Source organism: Staurois parvus, unplaced genomic scaffold (genome assembly GCF_062004578.1).
Source record: "Staurois parvus isolate SC_StPar_1 unplaced genomic scaffold, SC_StPar_1.0 ptg000470l, whole genome shotgun sequence".
NCBI classification, from domain to species: domain Eukaryota; kingdom Metazoa; phylum Chordata; class Amphibia; order Anura; family Ranidae; genus Staurois; species Staurois parvus.
This window is the reverse complement of record NW_028318266.1, coordinates 5,454,280-5,481,705: the sequence shown is the minus strand read 5'-3', so window position 1 is coordinate 5,481,705 and position 27,426 is coordinate 5,454,280. Positions and strand designations below refer to the sequence as shown.

Here is a 27,426-nt window from a genome sequence, read left to right as displayed (position 1 = left end):
TCTTATATGGCGAAAAATACGGTAGATTGTGTATTTTAGATGTGTTCAACTTTGGTGACTCACTTTAGGATACAGAATAGAATGATATTTTGTTGAAATATGAAATATTTGATGGTTTTTCAATTTGTTAACATTTTTTAACATTTCTGTTTGTGTTAGCTTTCAAATGTGCACAACCTGTCTTCACATACTGCTTTGATGTCTTTACTAATGTGCTGCTGCACAATAAAAGACAGTCATCCTTGCAATATCTTTATGGAAGTGCATTTATTCTTGGAAATAAAAAGTAATCAAAGTATAAAAAAAATATTAAAGAGTAGAGTCAATGGCCATCTTTCCTACACATGAATAATACCATTTATTAACGTAGCAAAAGCAATCTTTATGTCTCTATTTCTCAAGCTGTAAATAATGGGATTCATCAGTGGTGTCCCCGCTGTATAGAACAGTGATATGAATTTGCTTATAGTCAATGATTGTCCACTTGTTGGAAGGTCATAAATAACAATCAGTGTTACATAGAATATACAAACCACCGTCAAATGAGAGCTGCAGGTGGAGAAAGTCTTCTGCCTTCCAGTGTTGGATGGGATTTGTAATATGGCAAAAATAATATAAATGTATGATATCATAATGGTTAGGAAAGGTAAGAAAATAAAAGGTGCGCTATTCAATATTATATCTAACTGAACCCAGAATATATCTGAACAGGAAAGCTTTAACACTGGTGACACATCACAGAAGAAATGGTCAATTATATTTGGCCCACAAAAATCAAGACCTGTTATCATAATTGTAGCGACCATCATGGAAAAAATGCTAAACAACCAGGAAAAGATGGTAAGTTTTGTGCAAAACAACTCATTCATTATAGTAGTATAATGCAAAGGGTTACAGATGGCCAAATATCGGTCATAAGACATCACTGTCAGAAGAAGACATTCAGTACATTCCATCACTACAAAAATATATTGCTGGAAAATACAGTTTGTGAAGGACATTGTTGCACCTTTATTAAGTAAAACATGAAGCACATTTGGGGCAATATCTGTGGTTATCATAATATCACATAAGGAGAGTTGAGCAAGGAAGAAGTACATGGGGGTTTGAAGGGTCTTGCTGTAGACCACCAGTGTGATGATCAGAAGGTTTCCAACAAGAGTCAAAAGGTAAACCATGAAGAGAAGAATGAAAATAAAAATGCTGATTTCTTTGGAGCTATGAAATCCCAAGATGATGACTTCAGTAATGAAGGTCTGGTTATTTGTATACTCTACAGTAATAAAATACTGAAAGTAAAAAAATGTTATCTAGGTGTTTATTGGATCATTAAAAGCCAATTGTAGACAATTACATGCACCAGGTTACTTAATGCATTCTAGCAAACTTTTTTTTCCAAGAGACTTCTTTATTTATGTGAAATACGTTTATACAATAGGAGTATGAATTTAAGAGATTCACTGGGCAGACTCTTGTGGGGTTAATATGACTGTGAGTATACCCAAACTTTAAATCTTCTTTGGAAAAAGTATGGAAGCAAAGCGTATGGCTGTGAGCATTTGTCAGTTTCAGGCAGCAATCATGGAAGGGTCCAGCACCTTGTGAGTCGTATAAAGATCTGAAAATATCTGTATATACAAGGATGTGCCACATGAGCTGTGCAAACTGAGCTGCCAACTGTTATCTGCATTGGGTACTTGAGACATACAGTATGTTACATTTTATTAGTGTCATTAATTGTCTATAAAACATTGTAATGCACAAAAACCTCAAGTAACTGCTGTAAATAACTTGATCTTATGCATTTGTCCTATTTGATATTTTCAATGCATAAGTTTTGTATTTCTGCTCCGAACTACATCACCGACCTAATATCCAAGTACTGCCCGGCACGCACACTCCGCTCCTCACAAGACCTCCTTCTCTCTAGTTCCCTGGTCTCCTCCTCCCATGCCCGCCTCCAGGACTTCTCCAGGGTGTCACCCATCCTCTGGAACTCCCTGCCCCAACCCATCAGATTATCACCTACTCTCCTCTCATTTAGGCGCACCCTGAAAACCCACCTCTTCAGGGAAGCCTACCCCACCCCCTGCTAACTTGCCGACCTCCTCCACTCCTCCTACCACTCCATCCCCCACAGCTATCTCCTCCTGTACCACCATTCCCTCCCTCCTAGATTGTAAGCTTGAAAGAGCAGGGCCCTCAATCCCCTCATGTTTTGCATTGTATTGGTATTGTTCTGTCACATGTTCTGTCCCCCTTTGTAATCTACAGCGCTGAGCGAACCATTGGCGCTTTATAAATACTGTATAATAATAATAAAAAATAATAATGAATACTGACTCACACTGAATGGGGTTAATGTGTAGTCTAGTATGAGTGTAAATAAGACAACTTTTTTTATATATTATTAGGTTTCACATGGTATGCATTTCTCTTCATGTGGTATAACTTGTTGTGCTCTCTCTTTTCCCTCATATACTGTATATTCATATACACCAGGTGCAGACTGACAACTCATGGGCCCCCGGGCAATAAGAGATCATGGGGCCCCGTGTCCTTGCCCACACTCAAAAATGCCTATAAAAAAGGTACCAGGGGCATTTCATGGGGCCCCCTACTGACCCTGGGCCCTCGGGCAGTGCCTGATATATACACACTATATTGACAAAAGTATTGGACCAGTCTTCCAAATCATTGGATTCAGGTGCAGACTGCTTCTACAAACATTTGTGAAAGAATGGGTCGCTCTCAGGAGCTCAGTGACTCCAAGCGTGGTCACGTGATAGGTGGTCACGTGATAGGTGGTCACCTGGGCAATAAGTCCATCCGTGACATTTCCTGGCTACTAAATATTCCACGCTCAACTGTTAGTGGGATTATAACAAAGTGGAAGCAACTGGGAACAACAGCAACTCAGCCATGAAGTGGTAGGCCACGTAAAATGAAAGAGCATACAGTGCGCAGAAGTCGCCAACTGTCTGCAGGTTCAATAGCTAAAGATGTGTTCTCTGAAGTGACGAATCATGCTTCTCTGTCTGGTAATCCGATGGACGTGTCTGGGTTTGGCAGTTGCCAGGAGAACAGTACTTGCCTGACTGCATTGTGCCAAGTGTAAAGTTTGGTGGAGGGGGGATTATGGTGTGGGGTTTTTTTTCTGGGGTTGGGCTTGGCCCCCTAGTTCCAGCAAAGGGAACTCTTAAGGCGTCAGCATACCAAGACATTTTGGACAATTTCATGCTCCCAACTTTGAGGGAGGAGTTTGGAGATGGCCCCTTCCTGTTCTAACATGACTGCGCACCAGTGCACAAAGCAAGGTCCATAAAGACATGGACGAGTTTGGGGTGGAGGATCCTGACCTCAACCTGATAGAACACTTTTGGGATGAATTAGAGTGGAGACTGCGAGCCAGGCCTTCTCATCTGATATCAGTGCCTGACCTCACAAATGTGCTTCTGGTACAATGGTCAAACCTTCCCATAGACACCCTCCTAAACCTTGTGGACGGCCTTCCCAGAAGAGTTGAAGCTTTTATAGCTGCAAAGGGCGGGGCCAACTCAATATTGAACCCTACGGACTAAGACTGGGAGGCCATTGCGTGTGAAGGCAGGTGGCCCAATACTTTTGGTAATATAGTGTATATAAACAGTAACACTGTTAACTTCTTTAGTATCACCATGTACAAAATAAAATACCATGTAAAGAGAATAAATAAACAAACAAACAAACAAACAGATAAATAAATAGAAAACATAGTATCCCTCTCTCTCTCTCTCTCCCCATATATACAGTCAGGTCCATAAATATTGGGACATCTACACAATTCTAACATTTTTGGCTCTATACACCACCACAATGGATTTGAAATGAAACAAACAAGATGTGCTTTAACTGCAGAATGTCAGCTTTAATTTGAGGGTATTTACATCCAAATAAGGTGAACGGTGTAGGAATTACAACAGTTTGCTTATGTGCCTCCCACTTGTTAAAGGACCAAAAGTAATGGGACAGAATATTAATCATAAATCAAACTTTCACTTTTTAATACTTGGTTGCAAATCCTTTGCAGTCAATTACAGCCTGAAGTCTGGAACGCATAGACATCACCAGACGCTGGGTTTCATCCCTGGTGATGCTCTGCCAGGCCTCTACTGCAACTGTCTTCAGTTTCTGCTTGTTCTTGGGGCATTTGCCCTTCAGTTTTGTCTTCAGCAAGTGAAATGCATGCTCAATCGGATTCAGGTCAGGTGATTTACTTGGCCATTGCATAACATTCCACTTCTTTCCCTTAAAAAACTCTTTGGTTGCTTTTGCAGTCTGCTTTGGGTCATTGTCCATCTGCACTGTGAAGCGTCCAATGAGTTCTGAAGCATTTGGCTGAATATGAGCAGATAATATTCCCGAAACACTTCACAATTCATCCGGCTGCTTCTGTCAGCAGTCACATCATCAATAAATACAAGAGAAGCAGTTCCATTGGCAGCCATACATGCCCACGCCATGACACTACCACCACCATGCTTCACTGATGAGGTGGTATGCTTAGGATCATGAGCAGTTCCTTTCCTTCTCCATACTCTTCTCTTCCCATCACTCTGGTACAAGTTGATGTTGGTCTCATCTGTCCATAGGATGTTGTTCCAGAACTGTGAAGGCTTTTTTACATGTCGTTTGGCAAACTCTAATCTGGCCTTCCTGTTTTTGAGGCTCACCAATGGTTTACATCTTGTGGTGAACCCTGTGTATTCACTCTGGTGAAGTCTTCTCTTGATTGGTGACTTTGACACACATACACCTACCTCCTGGAGAGTGTTCTTGATCTGGCCAACTGTTGTGAAGGGTGTTTTCTTCACCAGGGAAAGAATTCTTCGGTCAACCACCACAGTTGTTTTCCGTGGTCTTCCGGGTCTTTTGGTGTTGCTGAGCTCACCGGTGCGTTCCTTCTTTTCAAGAATGTTCCAAACAGTTGTTTTGGCCACGCCTAATGTTTTTGCTATCTCTCTGATGGGTTTGTTTTGTTTTTTCAGCCTAATGATGGCTTGCTTCACTGATAGTGACAGCTCTTTGGATCTCATCTTGAGAGTTGACAGCAACAGATTCCAAATGCAAATAGCACACTTGAAATGAACTCTGGACCTTTTATATGCTCATTGTAATTGGGATAATGAGGGAATAACACACACCTGGCCATGGAACAGCTGAGAAGCCAATTGTCCCATTACTTTTGGTCCCTTAACAAGTGGGAGGCACATATGCAAACTGTTGTAATTCCTACACCGTTCACCTGATTTGGATGTAAATACCCTCAAATTAAAGCTGACAGTCTGCAGTTAAAGCACATCTTGTTCGTTTCATTTCAAATCCATTGTGGTGGTGTATAGAGACAAAAATGTTAGAATTGTGTCGATGTCCCAATATTTATGGACCTGACTGTATATAGTCACATAGTTAGTCTGGCTGAAAAAAAAACAAAAGTCCATCTAGTTCAACCATAAAAAAAAAGTTATAATTCTACACCCACAGATGATCCAGAGGAAGGCAAAAACCCCAACAAAGCACGATCCAATTTGCTCCTGCAGGGTAAAAAGTTCCTTCCTGATCTCCCGAGAGGCAATCAGATATTCCCTGGATCAACTTTATGGGATTTGAAAATCATTGCATTCTGCGTTTGTGTAGATTTTACACAGCATTACAGCTTTTTTGGAATTGGGGCCTTGTATATATATATATATAAATAATGCATGCAATGTAATGTGTATATATATATATATATATATATATATATATATATATATATATATGTGTGTGTTGAATGAAACATTAAAAATCTGTGGCAATTTACTTAAGACTAAACTGTACCTTTTTTAAGTTTCCCACTTCATATATCCAGTTTGATTTTGATAAATTATATCTTGAAGCTGACTAAGTACTCAATCTCAGCATGGTCTAGGATAAATGATTCCTTTCTTTCTAATTATTAGAAGTAGACTTACTGAAATTCACCCTAGATGTCTCCAATTCTCATCCTTGAGAACTGAGGAATGGGGCTTTCTGAAAGCTAACTTAAAGTAAAAATATGAGATTTGATTCCCAAAATTAATAGCTCAGGATAATATAATTACCAAAGAAATATCCAATATGACATGAAAACAATAATTACAGAAAGCAAGGAATAATACTATAATAAACATACAATAAAAATATACTATTAGTAAAGAAAACAGATAACATTTTACCCTGGTTTTCTTCTCCATGGCTGACACTGTCAAAATTTTTATAAAATAGTATATTTTACGCACTTCTAGAATGACTGGTTTATATAACAAACAAATGAATCCTCCAGGAAGATGTTGTAATTTTTTTAGTATCATCAAATCTTTAGAGGGCCAATTAGGAAGCTCTATAGGGAGATCTGTTAAGAGCTATTTATTATTTGTACATAATCAAATTATTGAAAAAAAAAAAGTGATTTATGGAATACAAACAAACATACAAAAAGGAAAGCTGTAAAGTGAGAATGCGTTCAAATGTAATTATTCAGAACCTCCCATTTTATGAGCTAACTTAGGAGGCAAGAGGGTGTATAGGGAAGTTCACTAGACTCTGGGGACCCGGCCCGACACACAAGACATCAGTGATTCTCTTCTACATTTGACCTCTGACCCTACACCTTATTCATCTTCAGTTTTACGTCAAACCCACCCCTCTGTTCTGGCTACTACCCCTGTTTAGGCAGAAAGTCAAAGTGGTGGGGTCTGTCTCTATGTGAGAAGTGATCTCAGAGCGAGTGTGAAAGAGGACCTAGATGATGGAGAGTGTGGTGAGGCTGAAGCATTATAGGTGGAACTGTCTATGGATGTACCATTTTTTCCGGCGTATAAGGCAACTGGGTGTATAAGACGACCCCCTAATTTTCCAGTTAAAACATAGGTTTTGGGCTATACTCGTTGTATAAGACTACCCCCCTTCTGAGGCAACACCATGTAACCCCTAGCCTACAGGCCCCCTATACCCCCTTCCTGCCCAGGCCAATTTTCAACTTTCAGCACTCTCACACTTTGAATGACAATTGCGCGGTCATGCAACACTTTACTCATATGAAATAGGTGGCACTGATGGGCACTGATGAGGAGGCACTGGTAGGTGGCACTGATGGGCATTGACAGGCATTACTGATGGGCATTGAAAGGCAGCGCTGATACATGGCACTGATAGGCGGCACTGACTGGCAGTGTTAGGTGGCACTGATAGGCGGCAATGATGCACACTGATAGGTGGCACTGACTGGCACTGATAGGTGGCACCGATGCGCACTGATAGGCAGCACTGAATGGCACTGATAGGTGGCACTGATGCGCACTGATAGGCAGCACTGACTGGCACTGATAGGTGGCACTGATTGGCAGCACTGATGGGCATTGACATGCATCACTGATGGGCACTGAAAGGCAGCACTGATACATGGCACTGATAGGTGGCACTGACTGGCGCTAATGTAGTCCGGCAGCTGTGCCTGTTCCTGCCCAGCCCTGAGAAGAGAGAGTGGTGTCACCGGGGATCGCAATTAAATCCGCAGAATCCCATGTGACATCAAGCTGTAAAGCAGCCCCAGTATCCAGAGGAGAGATATCCTTATCAGGCTGTACATCCATTCCACCTTAAAGGGTACCTCTGGCAGATTTCATCATACATTATACACTGCATATTTTAAATGTGCATCTGGTGAGTGTGCATTTTTACCACTTTCCACAATTCACAGAATTATTGGTCACATGAGATATACCTTTATTGGAAGAATTACAGAATTCCTTGTTATAAACACAGGATTTATTCCGCACTTAAGGACAATTCGCAACTCATATTGGACATTTTTTATTTATATATTTATTTATTGTTTATTGATATTTATCCTTTTATTCATTTATTTATTTGATCGCACATAAGTGCATTTTATGCATACTATCGTATTTATCTTATATCATTTTTGGATTCACATGCACTTGGCACTTTACGTAATTTTATAATTTGCATTATATTGGTTGAATTTAGAGTGCTGCACTCCTCTATCACATCAAGAATGATGCTTTGCTGGGCCTGGTCATCTCAGACCATGCAGAGCTTATTACGAATGTCCGTATAAAAGAACATCTGGGTAGCAGTGACTAGAGATGAGCGAAGTATTCAAAAATTCGATTCGACTGATTCGGCGAATTCGTAGAAAAAATTTGATTCGAGTCGAATATATTCGCTGTGAATTTAACTTAAAAAAGGGTGTTTCTAGGCTTCAGAGAGACTTAATATTAGTGCTGAACACTGTACCTTTAATTTAAATGCCCTTGGAGTCTGCTGGGGAAGAGAAATAATACTGTCAGGCAGTATGACATGCAGATGAGTGCCGTCGATCTTAGAATCACCGCACACTTCACTCATTTGGCCAGTCACGGGGCCAAAACCAGAGTGTGGAGCCACAGTGTGGCGGTGGAGGCAGCAGCAATGGGAGGCCATGCAGCACCCTATGACAAAAATGGAAACCACCAGCAGTGTGAGGAGACCTGAAAGTGGCACATGGCAGAGTGTGGCGATAGAGACAGCAGCAATGGGAGGCCGTACAGGGACCCATGACACACTCTGGACCTGGCAGCAGCATGAGGAGGCGGTACAGGGGCCCATGGCAGATTACGGGCCTGGCAGCAGCATGAGGAGTCGGTAGGGGGGCCCATGGCAGATTACAGGCCTGGCAGCAGCAATGGGAGGCCGTACAGGGACCCATGACACAATCTGGACCTGGCAGCAGCATGGGGAGGCGGTACAGGGGCCCATGACAGATTACGGGCCTGGCAGCAGCATTTGGAGTCGGTACGGGGGCCCATGACACACTCTGGACCTGGCAGCAGCATGAGGAGGCGGTACAGGGGCGCATGACAGATTACAAGCCTGGCAGCAGCAACTTGGACAGGAGGACGTTCAGTTTCTGCACCGTCTGGTGCGTGCTCGCAAACTGTTGTCTCTTGGAAACGGATTCCAAGAAAGACTGCTGACGGAATCCGTGAAGAGGAGTAGCAGGAGAAGGAGCATCTGAACGAGCGGAACATGCCAACAAGCGACAACAGGGGCCCATGACAGATTACGGGCCTGGCAGCAGCATGAGGAGTCGGTACGGGGGCCCATGGCAGATTAGGGGCCTGGCAGCAGCTATGGGAGGCCCGTAATCTGCCAGCACCCTATGACAAAAAATGGAACCCACCAGCAGTGTGAGGAGACCTGAAAGTGGCACATGGCAGAGTGTGGCGATGGAGACAGCAGCAATGGGAGGCCGTACAGGGACCCATGACACACTCTGGACCTGGCAGCAGCATGAGGAGGCGGTATAGGGGCCCATGGCAGATTAGGGGCCTGGCAGCAGCTATGGGAAGCCCGTAATCTGCCAGCACCCTATGACAAAAAATGGAATACACCAGCAGTGTGAGGAGACCTGAAAGTGGCACATGGCAGAGTGTGGCGATGGAGACAGCAGCAATGGGAGGCCGTACAGGGACCCATGAGAGACTCTGGACTTGGCAGCAGCATGAGGAGGCGGTATAGGGGCCCATGGCAGATTAGGGGCCTGGCAGCAGCTATGGGAGGCCCGTAATCTGCCAGCACCCTATGACAAAAAATGGAACACACCAGCAGTGTGAGGAGACCTGAAAGTGGCACATGTTTGGGGCATGATTCATGGCGGATTTAGTCAGTTGTGTCAGGAACTGGTGGTTTGAAATCCAGACTAATCCACGCCTGATTCATTTTCACAAACGTCAGTCTCTCCACACTTTGGGTGGACAGTCGTGTCCTCCGCGGAGTTGCAATACCTCCTGCCGCACTAAACACGCGCTCCGATGCCACGCTACTGGCCGGGCATGACAGCCTTTCAAGGGCAAATTCAGCTAGTTGGGGCCAAAGGTCAAGTTTCGTTGCCCAGTAGTCAAGGGAATTGTCTACCTCGGTTGGCAGGGTGCTGTCCAAGTAGGCCTAAGCCTGTTGTTTGAGGTCCTGCTCCAGGTCCACCTGATGCTGCTGCTGCTGCTGCTGCTGCGGCTGGTTAGTAGTTTCCTCACTGCGCTGGTGAAGAAAGCTACTCATCATCGACTGCAGACTGAGGCAGCCGCTGCTGGTGGAGCTGCCACTGCTCCTACCACCCCACCCCTCCCCTGCTGCCATCGCAGCGGAACGCGAGCGCACAGGGCCCACAGTGTCTGAGGATGGACGTTGGCGCAGACAGGCAGAGACCAGCTGACTACATAGGTGGTTTTTATAGTACGTTATTTTGGCCTCCCTCTCAGCAGGTGTGAAAAAGGCCACCATTTTGGAACGGTAGCGAGGGTCCAACAAGGTGGACAGCCAAAAGTCATCCCTCTGTCTGATGGTTATTATTCGGCTGTCGCTACGCAAGCAACCGAGCATGCTATGGGCCATTTGTGCCAAGGAATGCGAGGGACTCCCTGCCTCCATCTCCACAGCATACTGCCACGGTGCGTCTGGGTCCTCTGTCTCCTCCTCCTCCTCCTCCTCTACCAGATGCTCCTGCTCCTCCACTCCTGTCCGCTGAGTGGAAAAACCACCCATTTCACTCAATAATTCCTGAGCACCAATGTCCTCCTCTACCTCCTCCTCTTCTTCCTGTCCTGCCCCCACAGGGGTCATGTGGCGTTGAGATCTGTGCGCCACGTCTACCGCACCCTGACCAGCCATTGTTAACAGCATTTGTTCCAGGACGTGCAACAGAGGAATGACGTCGTTCATCCCATAGTCCTGCCGACTCACGAATAGCGTGGCCTCCTCAAAGGGCCTGAGCAAGCGCAGGTGTCACGCATGAGCTGCCAATGGCTGACATCTAAGTTACACAGGGAATACCTTTATCCGCTTTTAACATCAGGAAATCTGTGATGGCCTTTTGCTGTTCGTAAAGGCGGTCTAACATATGTAGGGTTGAATTCCACCTTGTTGCAACGTCACAGCATGAGGAGTCGGTATAGGGGCCCATGGCAGATTAGGGGCCTGGCAGCAGCTATGGGAGGCCCGTAATCTGCCAGCACCCTATGTCAAAAAATTCTACACACCAGCAGTGTGTGAGGAGACCTGAAAGTGGCACATGGCAGAGTGTGGCGATGGAGACAGCAGCAATGGGAGGCCGTACAGGGACCCATGACAGACTCTGGACCTGGCAGCAGCATGAGGAGGCGGTATATAGGGGCCTATGGCAGATTAGGGGCCTGGCAGCAGCTATAGGAGGCCCATAATCTGCCAGCACCCTATGTCAAACAAATTCTACACACCAGCAGTGTGAGGAGACCTGAAAGTGGCACATGGCATGAGAGACTCTGGACCTGGCAGCAGCATGAGGAAGCGGTATATAGGGGCCTATGGCAGATTAGGGGCCTGGCAGCAGCTATAGGAGGCCCATAATCTGCCAGCACCCTATGTCAAAAAATTCAACACACCAGCAGTGTGTGAGGAGACCTGAAAGTGGCACATGGCAGAGTGTGGCGATGGAGACAGCAGCAATGGGAGGCCGTACAGGGACCCATGACAGACTCTGGACCTGGCAGCAGCATGAGGAGGCGGTATATAGGGGCCTATGGCAGATTAGGGGCCTGGCAGCAGCTATGGGAGGCCCTTAATCTGCCAGCACCCTATGTCAAAAAATTCTACACACCAGCAGTGTGTGAGGAGACCTGAAAGTGGCACATGGCAGAGTGTGGCGATGGAGACAGCAGCAATGGGAGGCCGTACAGGGACCCATGACAGACTCTGGACCTGGCAGCAACATGAGGAGGCGGTATATAGGGGCCTATGGCAGATTAGGGGCCTGGCAGCAGCTATGGGAGGCCCTTAATCTGCCAGCACCCTATGTCAAAAAATTCTACACACCAGCAGTGTGTGAGGAGACCTGAAAGTGGCACATGGCAGAGTGTGGCGATGGAGACAGCAGCAATGGGAGGCCGTACAGGGACCCATGACAGACTCTGGACCTGGCAGCAGCATGAGGAGGCGGTATATAGGGGCCCATGGCAGATTAGGGGCCTGGCAGCAGCTATAGGAGGCCCATAATCTGCCAGCACCCTATGTCAAAAAATTCAACACACCAGCAGTGTGAGGAGACCTGAAAGTGGCACATGGCAGAGTGTGGCGATGGAGACAGCAGCAATGGGAGGCCGTACAGGGACCCATGACAGACTCTGGACCTGGCAGCAGCATGAGGAAGCGGTATATAGGGGCCTATGGCAGATTAGGGGCCTGGCAGCAGCTATGGGAGGCCCTTAATCTGCCAGCACCCTATGTCAAAAAATTCTACACACCAGCAGTGTGTGAGGAGACCTGAAAGTGGCACATGGCATGAGAGACTCTGGACCTGGCAGCAGCATGAGGAGGCGGTATATAGGGGCCTATGGCAGATTAGGGGCCTGGCAGCAGCTATGGGAGGCCCTTAATCTGCCAGCACCCTATGTCAAAAAATTCAACACACCAGCAGTGTGAGGAGACCTGAAAGTGGCACATGGCAGAGTGTGGCGATGGAGACAGCAGCAATGGGAGGCCGTACAGGGACCCATGACAGACTCTGGACCTGGCAGCAGCATGAGGAGGCGGTATATAGGGGCCCATGGCAGATTAGGGGCCTGGCAGCAGCTATGGGAGGCCCATAATCTGCCAGCACCCTATGTCAAAAAATTCTACACACCAGCAGTGTGTGAGGAGACCTGAAAGTGGCACATGGCATGAGAGACTCTGGACCTGGCAGCAGCATGAGGAAGCGGTATATAGGGGCCTATGGCAGATTAGGGGCCTGGCAGCAGCAATGGGAGGCCCATAATCTGCCAGCACCCTATGTCAAAAAATTCTACACACCAGCAGTGTGTGAGGAGACCTGAAAGTGGCACATGGCAGAGTGTGGCGATGGAGACAGCAGCAATGGGAGGCCGTACAGGGACCCATGACAGACTCTGGACCTGGCAGCAGCATGAGGAGGCGGTATATAGGGGCCTATGGCAGATTAGGGGCCTGGCAGCAGCTATGGGAGGCCCTTAATCTGCCAGCACCCTATGTCAAAAAATTCAACACACCAGCAGTGTGAGGAGACCTGAAAGTGGCACATGGCAGAGTGTGGCGATGGAGACAGCAGCAATGGGAGGCCGTACAGGGACCCATGAGAGACTCTGGACCTGGCAGCAGCATGAGGAAGCGGTATATAGGGGCCTATGGCAGATTAGGGGCCTGGCAGCAGCAATGGGAGGCCCATAATCTGCCAGCACCCTATGTCAAAAAATTCTACACACCAGCAGTGTGTGAGGAGACCTGAAAGTGGCACATGGCAGAGTGTGGCGATGGAGACAGCAGCAATGGGAGGCCGTACAGGGACCCATGACAGACTCTGGACCTGGCAGCAGCATGAGGAAGCGGTATATAGGGGCCTATGGCAGATTAGGGGCCTGGCAGCAGCTATGGGAGGCCCTTAATCTGCCAGCACCCTATGTCAAAAAATTCTACACACCAGCAGTGTGTGAGGAGACCTGAAAGTGGCACATGGCATGAGAGACTCTGGACCTGGCAGCAGCATGAGGAGGCGGTATATAGGGGCCTATGGCAGATTAGGGGCCTGGCAGCAGCTATGGGAGGCCCTTAATCTGCCAGCACCCTATGTCAAAAAATTCAACACACCAGCAGTGTGAGGAGACCTGAAAGTGGCACATGGCAGAGTGTGGCGATGGAGACAGCAGCAATGGGAGGCCGTACAGGGACCCATGAGAGACTCTGGACCTGGCAGCAGCATGAGGAAGCGGTATATAGGGGCCTATGGCAGATTAGGGGCCTGGCAGCAGCAATGGGAGGCCCATAATCTGCCAGCACCCTATGTCAAAAAATTCTACACACCAGCAGTGTGTGAGGAGACCTCAAAGTGGCACATGTTTGAGGCATGATTCATGGCGGATTTAGTCAGTTGTGTCAGGAACTGGTGGTTTGAAATCCAGACTAATCCACGCCTGATTCATTTTCACAAACGTGAGTCTCTCCACACTTTGGGTGGACAGTCGTGTCCTCCGCGGAGTTACAATACCTCCTGCCGCACTAAACACGCGCTCCGATGCCACGCTACTGGCTGGGCATGACAGCCTTTCAAGGGCAAATTCAGCTAGTTGGGGCCAAAGGTCAAGTTTCGTTGCCCAGTAGTCAAGGGGATTGTCTACCTCGGTTGGCAGGGTGCTGTCCAAGTAGGCCCAAGCCTGTTGTTTGAGGTCCTGCTCCAGGTCCACCTGATGCTGCTGCTGCTGCTGCGGCTGGTTAGTAGTTTCCTCACTGCGCTGGTGAAGAAAGCTACTCATCATCGACTGCAGACTGAGGCAGCTGCTGCTGGTGGAGCTGCCACTGCTCCTACCACCCCACCCCTCCCCTGCTGCCATGGCAGCGGAACGCGAGCGCACAGGGCCCACAGTGTCTGAGGATGGACGTTGGCGCACAAAGGCAGAGACCAACTGACTACATAGGTGGTTTTTATAGTACGTTATTTTGGCCTCCCTCTCAGCAGGTGTGAAAAAGGCCACCATTTTGGAACGGTAGCGAGGGTCCAACAAGGTGGACAGCCAAAAGTCATCCCTCTGTCTGATGGTTATTATTCGGCTGTCGCTACGCAAGCAACCGAGCATGCTATGGGCCATTTGTGCCAAGGAATGCGAGGGACTCCCTGCCTCCATCTCCACAGCATACTGCCACGGTGCGTCTGGGTCCTCTGTCTCCTCCTCCTCCTCCTCCTCTACCAGATGCTCCTGCTCCTCCACTCCTGTCCGCTGAGTGGAAAAACCACCCATTTCACTCAATAATTCCTGAGCACAAATGTCCTCCTCTACCTCCTCCTCTTCTTCCTGTCCTGCCCCCACAGGGGTCATGTGGCGTTGAGATCTGTGCGCCACGTCTACCGCACCCTGACCAGCCATTGTTAACAGCATTTGTTCAAGGACGTGCAACAGAGGAATGACGTCGTTCATCCCATAGTCCTGCCGACTCACGAATAGCGTGGCCTCCTCAAAGGGCCTGAGCAAGCGGCAGGTGTCACGCATGAGCTGCCAATGGCTGACATCTAAGTTACACAGGGGAGTACCTTTATCCGCTTGTAACATCAGGAAATCGGTGATGGCCTTTCGCTGTTCGTAAAGGCGGTCTAACATGTGTAGTGTTGAATTCCACCTTGTTGCAACGTCGCAGATCAGGCGATGCTGTGGAATTCCGTTCTGCCGCTGCAGCTCAATGAGGGTGTTCTTTGCGGTGTAGGAATGGCTGAAATGCATGCACAGTTTACGTGACATTTTAAGGATGTCTTGCAGTGGGATGGTGGATTTTAAGAACCGCTTGACAACCAGATTGAACACGTGAGCCATGCATGGCGCATGGCACAACCTTCCTTGACGCAGAGCAGACACCATGTTCTTTCCGTTGTCGGTCAACATGGTTCCGATTTTCAGTTTGCGCGGAGACAGCCATCTGTCGATTTCTCTGTTCATTACACTCAGAAGTTCCTCCCCTGTGTGACTACGTTCGCCAAGGCATACCAGGTGCAGAACAGCGTGACACCGTTGCGCCCTGCACATGTGATATGCCGGTCGGGTAATGGGACTTGGCACGGGGGTGGCGGCTGAGGACACGGCGGAAGAAGAGGTGGTAGAGGCGGACATCTTTGCCGGACCAAGGACGTGCAAACGTGGAGGCAAAAGCGGCGTGACCTGTCCAAGTTGCTGGTGCGGCTGTGACGGCACCACGTTCACCCAGTGGGCCGTAAATGACATGTACTGTCCCTGACCGTAGTTACAGCTCCACACGTCGGCGCTGCCGTGCACTTTGGCAGAGACCGACATGCTCAAAGACTGGCCCACCATGTCTTCTACATGTGAATGCAGGGCTGGCACTGCCTTTTTGGCGAAGAAATGACGGCTTGGCACTCTCCACCGCGGCGCGGCACAAGCCATCATTTCTCTGAAAGGTGCTGAGTCCACCACTTGGAAAGGGAGGGACTGCAGCACCAGCAACTTGGACAGGAGGACGTTCAGCTTTTGCACCGTCGGGTGCGTGCTCGCAAACTGTTGTCTCTTGGAAACGGATTCCAAGAAAGACTGCTGACGGAATCCGTGAAGAGGAGTAGCAGGAGAAGGAGCATCTGAACGAGCGGAAGATGCCAACGAGCGACAACTCCCCTCAGCAGAGGTGTTGGAGCCTTGACTGGCTGATGGAGGGCGATTGACGTCGGGTGACGGAGCAAGTAACGGAGCGGGTGATGGAGCGGGGGCTGGGGCGGGCAGAACCACCGTATCTTTATCACGGTTTTCCCAGGCCACCAAATGGCGACGCTGCATATGCTGCCGCAACGCTGTAGTCCCAACATGGGCCCCCTGGCCACGCTTGACTTTCTGGCCACATAGTCGACATACGGCTACGTTTACTTCCTCGGGCGGCTTGACGAAAAATTGCCACACCGCCGAGTAGGAAACTTTGCCCCCGATACTCCTCACTGGCTGACTGCTGCTTCCTCCGTGCACACCGGCACCACTACTGGCCGTGGTGGTAGGCTGCAGTGGAGCTGGTGCTCTACTCCGTGGCCGTTTGCCTCCACTGACACTGCTGCGACCCTGCTGCTGTCTCCTGGGCAACCCACCGACTGTTTTGCTCGCTGCCAAGCTGCCACCCTCTTCTCCTGATGATGCGGAAGAAATTGCCTGATGACGACGAGGCTGCCAAGTGCGATCAACCTCCTCATCATCAAGTAGGGTCTCCGCCTCACTACTAGCCCCCTCGGCTGCGTCTGGGTCAGGAGACAGACCTGTCTCTAGACCGGCTACCGAGCCACTCTCCTCGCCACTACTTCTTCGCCTGGCTGCTGAAAAGGCGGATGTCTCCCCCCGTTCCTGACCGCCCTCTGTTAGCTCTTCCTCACTGTACAGTGGGGCTGAGCCCACAGCATGCGATACTTCGCTTGGTGAGGGAACACCAAAGGACAGGGGCAGGTAGAGGACACGTGATTTCAGTGGGCTTGGTCCCGGGCCATGCCAACTAACGGTTGTGTCTGACGTACCCACCGACCGTTGGCTGTAGGTGTCAGAGGTGACCTGGGAAGAGGAAGACGACCGAGCCAACCAATCGACGACGGCAGGGTTGTCGGTGGAGACACGACCGCTGGATGACACCGGGAGCACTGGCCTCTGGCTGCGAATAGTGCTGCCTCGACCCCTTCCTCTGCTGCCACGTCTGCTCGCTCCTAAAACATTGCCTCCTCTGCCACTCCTCTGCATGTTGTCTGACATACTCTTTAATTAAACGATTATGTGTCCCTGAGTAACAATTCTGTGTCCCTGAGTAACAATTCTGTGTCTGTGCGAGTAACAATTCTGTGGCCCTAAGTAACAGTTCTGTGGCCCTCAGTAACAATTCTGTGTCCCTGATTAACGTTTCTGTGGCCCCAAGTAACAGTTCTGTGGCCCTCAGTAACAATTCTGTGTCTGTGCGAGTAACAATTCTGTGTCTGTGCGAGAAACAATTCTGTGGCCCTAAGTAAAGTTTCTGTGGCCCTAAGTAACAATTCTCTGGCACTCAGTAACAATTCTGTCTGTCCCTGAGTAACAATTCTCTGGCACTCAGTAACAATTCTGTCTGTCCCTGAGTAACAATTCTCTGGCACTCAGTAACAATTCTGTCTGTCCCTGAGTAAAAATTCTGTGGCCCTAAGTAAAGTTTCTGGGGCCCTGAGTAACAATTATCTGGCACTCCGTAACAATTCTGTCTGTCCCTGAGTAACAATTCTCTGGCACTCAGTAACAATTCTGTCTGTCCCTGAGTAAAAATTCTCTGGCCCTAAGTAAAGTTTCTGTGGCCCTGAGTAACAATTCTCTGGCACTCCGTAACAATTCTGTCTGTCCCTGAGTAACAATTCTCTGGCACTCCGTAACAATTCTGTCTGTCCCTGAGTAAAAATTCTGTGGCCCTAATTAAAGTTTCTGTGGCCCTAAGTAACAATTCTCTGGCACTCAGTAACAATTCTGTCTGTCCCTGAGTAACAATTCTCTGGCACTCGGTAACAATTCTGTCTGTCCCTGAGTAACAATTCTCTGGCACTCAGTAACAATTCTGTCTGTCCCTGAGTAAAAATTCTGTGGCCCTAATTAAAGTTTCTGTGGCCCTAAGTAACAATTCTCTGGCACTCAGTAACAATTCTGTCTGTCCCTGAGTAACAATTCTCTGGCACTCCGTAACAATTCTGTCTGTCCCTGAGTAACAATTCTCTGGCACTCAGTAACAATTCTGTCTGTCCCTGAGTAAAAATTCTGTGGCCCTAATTCAAGTTTCTGTGGCCCTAAGTAACAATTCTCTGGCACTCAGTAACAATTCTGTCTGTCCCTGAGTAACAATTCTCTGGCACTCAGTAACAATTCTGTCTGTCCCTGAGTAAAAATTCTGTGGCCCTAAGTAAAGTTTCTGGGGCCCTGAGTAACAATTATCTGGCACTCAGTAACAATTCTGTCTGTCCCTGAGTAACAATTCTCTGGCACTCAGTAACAATTCTGTCTGTCCCTGAGTAACAATTCTCTGGCACTCAGTAACAATTCTGTCTGTCCCTGAGTAAAAATTCTGTGGCCCTAAGTAAAGTTTCTGGGGCCCTGAGTAACAATTATCTGGCACTCCGTAACAATTCTGTCTGTCCCTGAGTAACAATTCTCTGGCACTCAGTAACAATTCTGTCTGTCCCTGAGTAAAAATTCTCTGGCCCTAAGTAAAGTTTCTGGGGCCCTGAGTAACAATTCTCTGGCACTCCGTAACAATTCTGTCTGTCCCTGAGTAACAATTCTCTGGCACTCAGTAACAATTCTGTCTGTCCCTGAGTAAAAATTCTGTGGCCCTAATTAAAGTTTCTGTGGCCCTAAGTAACAATTCTCTGGCACTCAGTAACAATTCTGTCTGTCCCTGAGTAACAATTCTCTGGCACTCGGTAACAATTCTGTCTGTCCCTGAGTAACAATTCTCTGGCACTCAGTAACAATTCTGTCTGTCCCTGAGTAAAAATTCTGTGGCCCTAATTAAAGTTTCTGTGGCCCTAAGTAACAATTCTCTGGCACTCAGTAACAATTCTGTCTGTCCCTGAGTAACAATTCTCTGGCACTCCGTAACAATTCTGTCTGTCCCTGAGTAACAATTCTCTGGCACTCAGTATCAATTCTGTCTGTCCCTGAGTAAAAATTCTCTGGCCCTAAGTAAAGTTTCTGTGGCCCTGAGTAACAATTCTCTGGCACTCCGTAACAATTCTGTCTGTCCCTGAGTAACAATTCTCTGGCACTCCGTAACAATTCTGTCTGTCCCTGAGTAAAAATTCTGTGGCCCTAATTAAAGTTTCTGTGGCCCTAAGTAACAATTCTCTGGCACTCAGTAACAATTCTGTCTGTCCCTGAGTAACAATTCTCTGGCACTCGGTAACAATTCTGTCTGTCCCTGAGTAACAATTCTCTGGCACTCAGTAACAATTCTGTCTGTCCCTGAGTAAAAATTCTGTGGGCCTAATTAAAGTTTCTGTGGCCCTAAGTAACAATTCTCTGGCACTCAGTAACAATTCTCTCTGTCCCTGAGTAACAATTCTCTGGCACTCAGTAACAATTCTGTCTGTCCCTGAGTAAAAATTCTGTGGCCCTAATGAAAGTTTCGGTGGCCCTAAGTAACAATTCTCTGGCACTCAGTAACAATTCTGTCTGTCCCTGAGTAACAATTCTCTGGCACTCGGTAACAATTCTGTCTGTCCCTGAGTAACAATTCTCTGGCACTCAGTAACAATTCTGTCTGTCCCTGAGTAAAAATTCTGTGGCCCTAATTAAAGTTTCTGTGGCCCTAAGTAACAATTCTCTGGCACTCAGTAACAATTCTGTCTGTCCCTGAGTAACAATTCTCTGGCACTCCGTAACAATTCTGTCTGTCCCTGAGTAACAATTCTCTGGCACTCAGTAACAATTCTGTCTGTCCCTGAGTAAAAATTCTGTGGCCCTAATTCAAGTTTCTGTGGCCCTAAGTAACAATTCTCTGGCACTCGGTAACAATTCTGTCTGTCCCTGAGTAACAATTCTCTGGCACTCAGTAACAATTCTGTCTGTCCCTGAGTAAAAATTCTGTGGCCCTAAGTAAAGTTTCTGGGGCCCTGAGTAACAATTATCTGGCACTCAGTAACAATTCTGTCTGTCCCTGAGTAACAATTCTCTGGCACTCAGTAACAATTCTGTCTGTCCCTGAGTAACAATTCTCTGGCACTCAGTAACAATTCTGTCTGTCCCTGAGTAAAAATTCTGTGGCCCTAAGTAAAGTTTCTGGGGCCCTGAGTAACAATTATCTGGCACTCCGTAACAATTCTGTCTGTCCCTGAGTAACAATTCTCTGGCACTCAGTAACAATTCTGTCTGTCCCTGAGTAAAAATTCTCTGGCCCTAAGTAAAGTTTCTGGGGCCCTGAGTAACAATTCTCTGGCACTCGGTAACAATTCTGTCTGTCCCTGAGTAACAATTCTCTGGCACTCAGTAACAATTCTGTCTGTCCCTGAGTAAAAATTCTGTGGCCCTAATTAAAGTTTCTGTGGCCCTAAGTAACAATTCTCTGGCACTCAGTAACAATTCTGTCTGTCCCTGAGTAACAATTCTCTGGCACTCCGTAACAATTCTGTCTGTCCCTGAGTAACAATTCTCTGGCACTCAGTAACAATTCTGTCTGTCCCTGAGTAAAAATTCTCTGGCCCTAAGTAAAGTTTCTGTGGCCCTGAGTAACAATTCTCTGGCACTCTGTAACAATTCTGTCTGTCCCTGAGTAACAATTCTCTGGCACTCCGTAACAATTCTGTCTGTCCCTGAGTAAAAATTCTGTGGCCCTAATTAAAGTTTCTGTGGCCCTAAGTAACAATTCTCTGGCACTCAGTAACAATTCTGTCTGTCCCTGAGTAACAATTCTCTGGCACTCGGTAACAATTCTGTCTGTCCCTGAGTAACAATTCTCTGGCACTCAGTAACAATTCTGTCTGTCCCTGAGTAAAAATTCTGTGGGCCTAATTAAAGTTTCTGTGGCCCTAAGTAACAATTCTCTGGCACTCAGTAACAATTCTCTCTGTCCCTGAGTAACAATTCTCTGGCACTCAGTAACAATTCTGTCTGTCCCTGAGTAAAAATTCTGTGGCCCTAATGAAAGTTTCTGTGGCCCTAAGTAACAATTCTCTGGCACTCAGTAACAATTCTGTCTGTCCCTGAGTAACAATTCTCTGGCACTCGGTAACAATTCTGTCTGTCCCTGAGTAACAATTCTCTGGCACTCAGTAACAATTCTGTCTGTCCCTGAGTAAAAATTCTGTGGCCCTAATTAAAGTTTCTGTGGCCCTGAGTAACAATTCTCTGGCACTCAGTAACAATTCTGTCTGTCCCTGAGTAACAATTCTCTGGCACTGAGTAACAATTCTGTCTGTCCCTGAGTAAAAATTCTGTGGCCCTAATTAAAGTTTCTGTGGCCCTAAGTAACAATTCTCTGGCACTCAGTAACAATTCTGTCTGTCCCTGAGTAACAATTCTCTGGCACTCAGTAACAATTCTGTCTGTCCCTGAGTAACAATTCTGTGGCCCTAACTAGCGTTTCTTTGTCCCTAAGTAACAGTTCTGTGGCCCTCAGTAACAGTTCTGTGTCTGTGCGAGTAACAATTCTGTGTCTGTGCGAGTAACAATTCTGTGGCCCTAAGTAACAGTTCTGTGGCCTTCAGTAACAATTCTGTGTCTGTGCGAGTAACAATTCTGTGTCTGTGCGAGTAACAATTCTGTGGCCCTAAGTAAAGTTTCTGTGGCCCTAAGTAACAATTATCTGGCACTCAGTAACAATTCTGTCTGTCCCTGAGTAACAATTCTCTGGCACTCAGTAACAATTCTGTCTGTCCCTGAGTAAAAATTCTGTGGCCCTAAGTAAAGTTTCTGTGGCCCTGAGTAACAATTCTCTGGCACTCAGTAACAATTCTGTCTGTCCCTGAGTAACAATTCTGTCTGTCCCTGAGTAAAAATTCTGTGGCCCTAATTAAAGTTTCTGTGGCCCTAAGTAACAATTCTCTGGCACTGAGTAACAATTCTGTCTGTCCCTGATTATGAATTCTGTGGCCCTAACTAGCGTTTCTTTGTCCCTAAATAACGATTCTGTGGCCCTCATTAACAAGTCTGTGTCCCTGAGTAATGGTTCTCTGTCCCTAAGTAACTTTTCTCTGTCCCCAATTATCGTTTCTGTGGCCCTAACTCTGTCCCTGTCCCTAGTACAGAGCGGTCTGCCTCTGTTCAATAACTGCAGGCAAATGAAGAATTCCAAAATGGCCGCTATTTATAGCTCGACCATTACACAGTGCTGGCTGGCTGGCTGCTGATAGGCTGATGCGATCACATGTAGTTGAGGCATGCATTATGGGTCAGCGCGCCTTGTCTGCGCGCCTTCCCAGACATCCCCGCTCCGTCGCCGCACATGTCAGCCGCCATTTTCTGAAAAATTTCGATTCGCGCGTCCGAATTAGGCTATTTTTCGGATTCGGCACGAATCGAAATTTTTCAGATATTCGACTCGAATTCCACTTCGGATACTTCGATTCGCTCATCTCTAGCAGTGACCATAACATGATTTCATTTGTTGTTAGCTGGAAACAACAAGCTGGAACAATACTGGAAAGATAAAAACACTCAACTTTAACATAGCAAATTTCCCAAGGCTGAGAGCTGCTCTCCAAGACTTAGACCGGGAGGGAATATTAGCATTGAAGAACACAGAACAAAAATGGGAATTCTTCAAAAAGACTGTATGTCAACTCACTGCAAAATATATTCCCACGGACAATAAGCATAAAAGGATAAAAATCAAACCTATGTGGCTTATGACCAAAGTTAAAAAGCTATAGATAATAAGAAAAGAACTTATAAAAAATATAAAAATGAAGGAATGTTATCATCATTTAACCACTTCCTGTCCGGACACTTTTACCCCCTTTCTGTCCAGTGCAATTTTCAGCTTTCAACGCTATCACACTTTGAATGACAATTGCGCGGTCATGCAATACTGTACCCATATGAATTTTTTACAATTTTTTTGAGACAGATAAAGCTTTCTTTTGGTGGTATTTATTCACCGCTGGGATTTTAATTTTTTTTACTATGTAAATGAAAAAGTCCAAAAATTTTGAAAAAAAGTGTTTTTTTTTTTTAAATTTTACAAATAAATAATATTTAATCATAAATCTTGGCCAAAATGTATTCCGTTATTTTTTTAGTAAAAAAAAAAAATCCAAAATTAGTTTATAACCAAAAATTATAATTTTTAAACATTTTTTTTTACATTTTTATTTTATTTTTTTTATATGATTTTTTATTTTTATTTTTACATACTGTCACCCTAGCAGTACACCCTAACTGTACTACTTGTGGGGGGTGATGAAGATTTTTTTTTTTTTTACACTGATTGCTTTTATACCCATATAAAGCAATCATTTCTCTTTCTCTCTGTCTGCATTCTTGCAGTCATTGAGAACTACTGTGTGAGCTGTGATTGGTCACAGCTTGTCACATGGTAAAAGGCTGTTGTGAATAGCCTTCTACCATGTGACCTCTGTGATCATTCACAGATTTCACACGTAGTAAGCAATGATGTCACAAGTGACATCTTGCTTACTACTTTGCATGTGATTACTGATTCGCCAATCAGTAATCACATGATCGGGACCTCGTACAGAGGTCCCGTCTGACGATCAGTGTTTCACTGTGTCCGGAGGACACAGCGGGCACCGGATCGCAGTGCTGCACACTCCCAGGGAGCGCGCACAGCTAGAAAAGGCAACCCGCCCCTGGAGTGCCACCGCCCAGCCATTCATCAACAGCAGGCGGACGGCAAGAGGTTAATTGTTACAAGGAATATAACAGAATATGTAAAAATGAAGTTAGGACTACAAAAATTCAAAAAAAACTACAGATTTCAAAAGAACATAGAACAACCTCCCCTAACATTTTCAAATATATTAAGAGTAGAAAGGTCCGGTCCGAGCATGTAGGCCCTTTACAGAAAAATCTAGAGGGGGTGACTGGGGACAAGGAGAAGGCAGATTTATTAAATCCCTTCTTCAGCTCTAGGTATGCAAAGGAGCATGGGGGGGGCTCTTGTCCATAATGGGCGAGGTACTGACACAGCTCCAGATGATCCACATTGGCTCACAATTGATATGGTCCAAAAATATTTAGACAGAATAAAGGTGAATAAAGCACCTGGACCGGATGGCATACACCCACAGATGCATTAAGCTCTGTCATTTCAAAACCATTGTTTCTAATATTTAGAGACTCTTTAATGACTGAGAAAGTATTGCTGGACTAGCGTAACTCCAATGTGGTGCCTATTAGTGATGGTCTGAACACCCCACCTGTTCAGTTTGCGGTAGGACATTTGCACCTAAAGAAAGTTCTACTGCGAACATCGAACATAATGCAAGTCTATGGGACTCAAATTTGTAAATTCAAAAATGCCCATTTTGAAGGCATATATGCAGATCATTGGCCATAAAAGGGTATGGGGACTTGTGTACTGCCCTGAGGGACATGAATCAGTGAAAACAAAATTCAAAAAGTACCATTTTTAAAGGGGAAGTAATTTTTCACTGCTTAAAGTAAAAAAAAAATTAAACATTCCTTTAAATATCATGCCTGGGGGGGGGGTCCCTTTAAACTAAAACTACCTGCAAAGCTGCACATCTGTGCAATGTATAGATCTGCTGCAGCAGGACTAACATTAAAAAGAAAAAAAACATCAATGGGCCCCCCCCTTGTCTATACCAGACCCTTTTAGGTCTGGAAGGAAGGATAGGAAAAACCTCACAGTATATATATATATATATATAATTTTTTTTTTTTTTTTTAAGTGCATGGAGTTTGTCCTAAAAGCCTTTAGGCCTGTTAGGACTTTTAAAGGGAACCCCACCCCCCAAAAAATGAGGGGGAAAAGCATAGGGTCACCTCTAAATTCCTACCAGATCCTCGATCTGAGCACAAGCTCCCTGGGCCTTACCAGGCCACGTGCCCTCCGCAATGGGACGGTGTCTCCAGAGTTGTCAAACAAATCTGATTTCTTTTTATGAGGAAGTGAGCAAAACCTTAGAAAAAGGACTGGCTGGGGACAGAGGGGTAACGGTGGACATGGTATACTTGAATTTTACAAAAGCATTTTACATAGTTCCCCCACACATGGCTAATAGAAAACTGGCAAAATGATGGTATTCAGAGACTAGTGGTTAATGATTCATACTCTGAATGGTCTGGGGTCATCAGTGGTGTACCCCAAGGTTCAGTGCTGTCAGTGGTGTACCCCAAGGTTCAGTGTTGTCAGTGGTGTACCCCAAGGTTCAGTGTTGTCAGTGGTGTACCCCAAGGTTCAGTGTTGTCAGTGGTGTACCCCAAGGTTCAGTGTTGTCAGTGGTGTACCCCAAGGTTCAGTGTTGAGACTCTTACTTTTTAATATATTTATAAACAATATAGGGTCTGGGATTATAAATTCCCATTTCAGTCTTTGCAGATGACACCAAGCTGTGCCGGGGAATAACGTCCTTACAGGATGTCTCCAACTTACAAGCCGACCTCAATGCTCTGTGTAATTGGACAACTATGTGGCAAATGAGGTTTAATGTTGATAAATGTAATGTTCTGCACTTGGGGGTCAAGAATATGCATGCATCATACATACTAGGGGGTACAACTGGGGGAATCAATGGTGGAGAAGGATCTGGGAGTTCTGGTAGATCACAAGCTTAATAATGGCAGCAATGCCAAGCTGCGGGTTCTAAAGCGAGCAAAATCCTCTCTTGTATTAAAAGAGGTATAGACTCCAGAGAGAGAGAGATATTTCCCCCGGTATAAATCATTAGTAATACCTCATCTGGAATATGCAGTTCAGTTTTGGGCTCCAATTCACAAAAAAACATTGGGGAACTGAAGAAAGTACAGAGAAGGGCAACCAAACTGATAAGAGGCATGGAGGAGATCAGCTATGAGGAAAGATTAGAGGAACTGAATTTATTCTCTCTATAGAATAGGAGATTGCGGGGGGGGGGGGGGGTTAATGATCAACATGAACTCGGTGTAGAGTTTTTTTTTTTATTTTTGATAGGAGTCTCTCTGAAAATCCATATCAGACCCTTATCCTGGCATGCCTCCTGGATGGCCAGGAAAGTGTGTGTGTGTGTGTTTGGGGGGGGGGGGTGTGCAGCCCTAAACCAAACCAGGCCACATGCACTGAAGAAACAAAATGGCTTTGGGCCCCTGAATAGTCATATCCAACTCTTACCTTTGAGGTCAAGTATGTCATGGGGCCTCATAAAATCTCAGACCCATATCTGAGCATTTTTTATCTTTGTGTGAGCTTATCTTGAGTAAGGGTCTGGTAAAGATTTTGAGAGTAATCCCCAGTCTCTTTGTCTACAAACAAACAAAAGCAATTTTTTTTATAAATACTTATTCTGTAGTAACTGGGGACCCTGTACAAATGATAGTGTGGGGTTCCTCTCAAAATGCATGCCAGATCCTTCTGTGCTGAGCATGCAGCCTAGGTGCCAAAGGAAGGAAGTGTCAAAAAGCATGAAGCCCCCCCTGCTGAACCATACCAAGCCACTTACCCTCAACATGTGGTAGGAACCTTGCCTCTCTAACAAAGCACATTGTCCCCTTTTTACTTAAACTGAAAATTAACTTTCTTCTTTTCAGGGCTCCCTTTTTATTGGCATTTATTCACACTCATGATAAATTCCAGAAAAGTCAAACTATAAAAGCATTATAAACCTTCCTACCTTCACCTTGTGCTTTTCACCCATATAAGATGCACTTTGATCATGTAGTCTCATGGTTCCATTTGTTGCCCTGGGCACACGGCCTATAGTAGGGAAAATATTTATGTTTCGGTGTCAGAAGGTTTTTTTTACACTCAAACATGAGGCATGCCACGTGACACTGTACAAGGTAATGCATGATCTCTCAAAATATCACATGCAAGGCACTTATCCTCCATTTTCATAAATTGTGTCCAATATTACTGTGTCTTTAAATAAAACACACCACGTGTCAATTTCAAACATATATGGGGAAAGACCTGGCAACCTACCCTGTAAAATAATTGCTAAGAGAATTCATGGAAAAAGTCACTTACAAGTGATGGTCCATGCAATCGCCAAGGGTCAGATACAACTGAATAGATAGATAGATAGATAGATAGATAGATAGATAATAGATAGATAGATAGATAGATAGATAGATAGATAGATAGATAATAGATAGATAGATAGATAGATAGATAGATAGATAGATAGATAGATAGATAGATAATAAATAGATAGATAGATAGATAGATAGATAG

At 45.9% G+C, this 27,426-nt stretch overlaps 1 protein-coding gene across 1 annotated transcript; it reads right to left on the bottom strand.

Annotated features, from left to right (window-relative positions):
* Positions 1–338: 338 nt before the first annotated feature.
* Positions 339–26,917, bottom strand: LOC149452638 (olfactory receptor 10A7-like). Its single transcript, XM_089689309.1, has 2 exons — positions 26,864–26,917; positions 339–1,289 (listed from the first exon to the last, which is right to left on the bottom strand). Exons 1-2 carry the CDS (start codon positions 26,915–26,917, stop codon positions 339–341), a joined length of 1,005 nt encoding a protein of 334 aa, XP_089545435.1.
* Between the last annotated feature and the right edge of the window lie 509 nt (positions 26,918–27,426).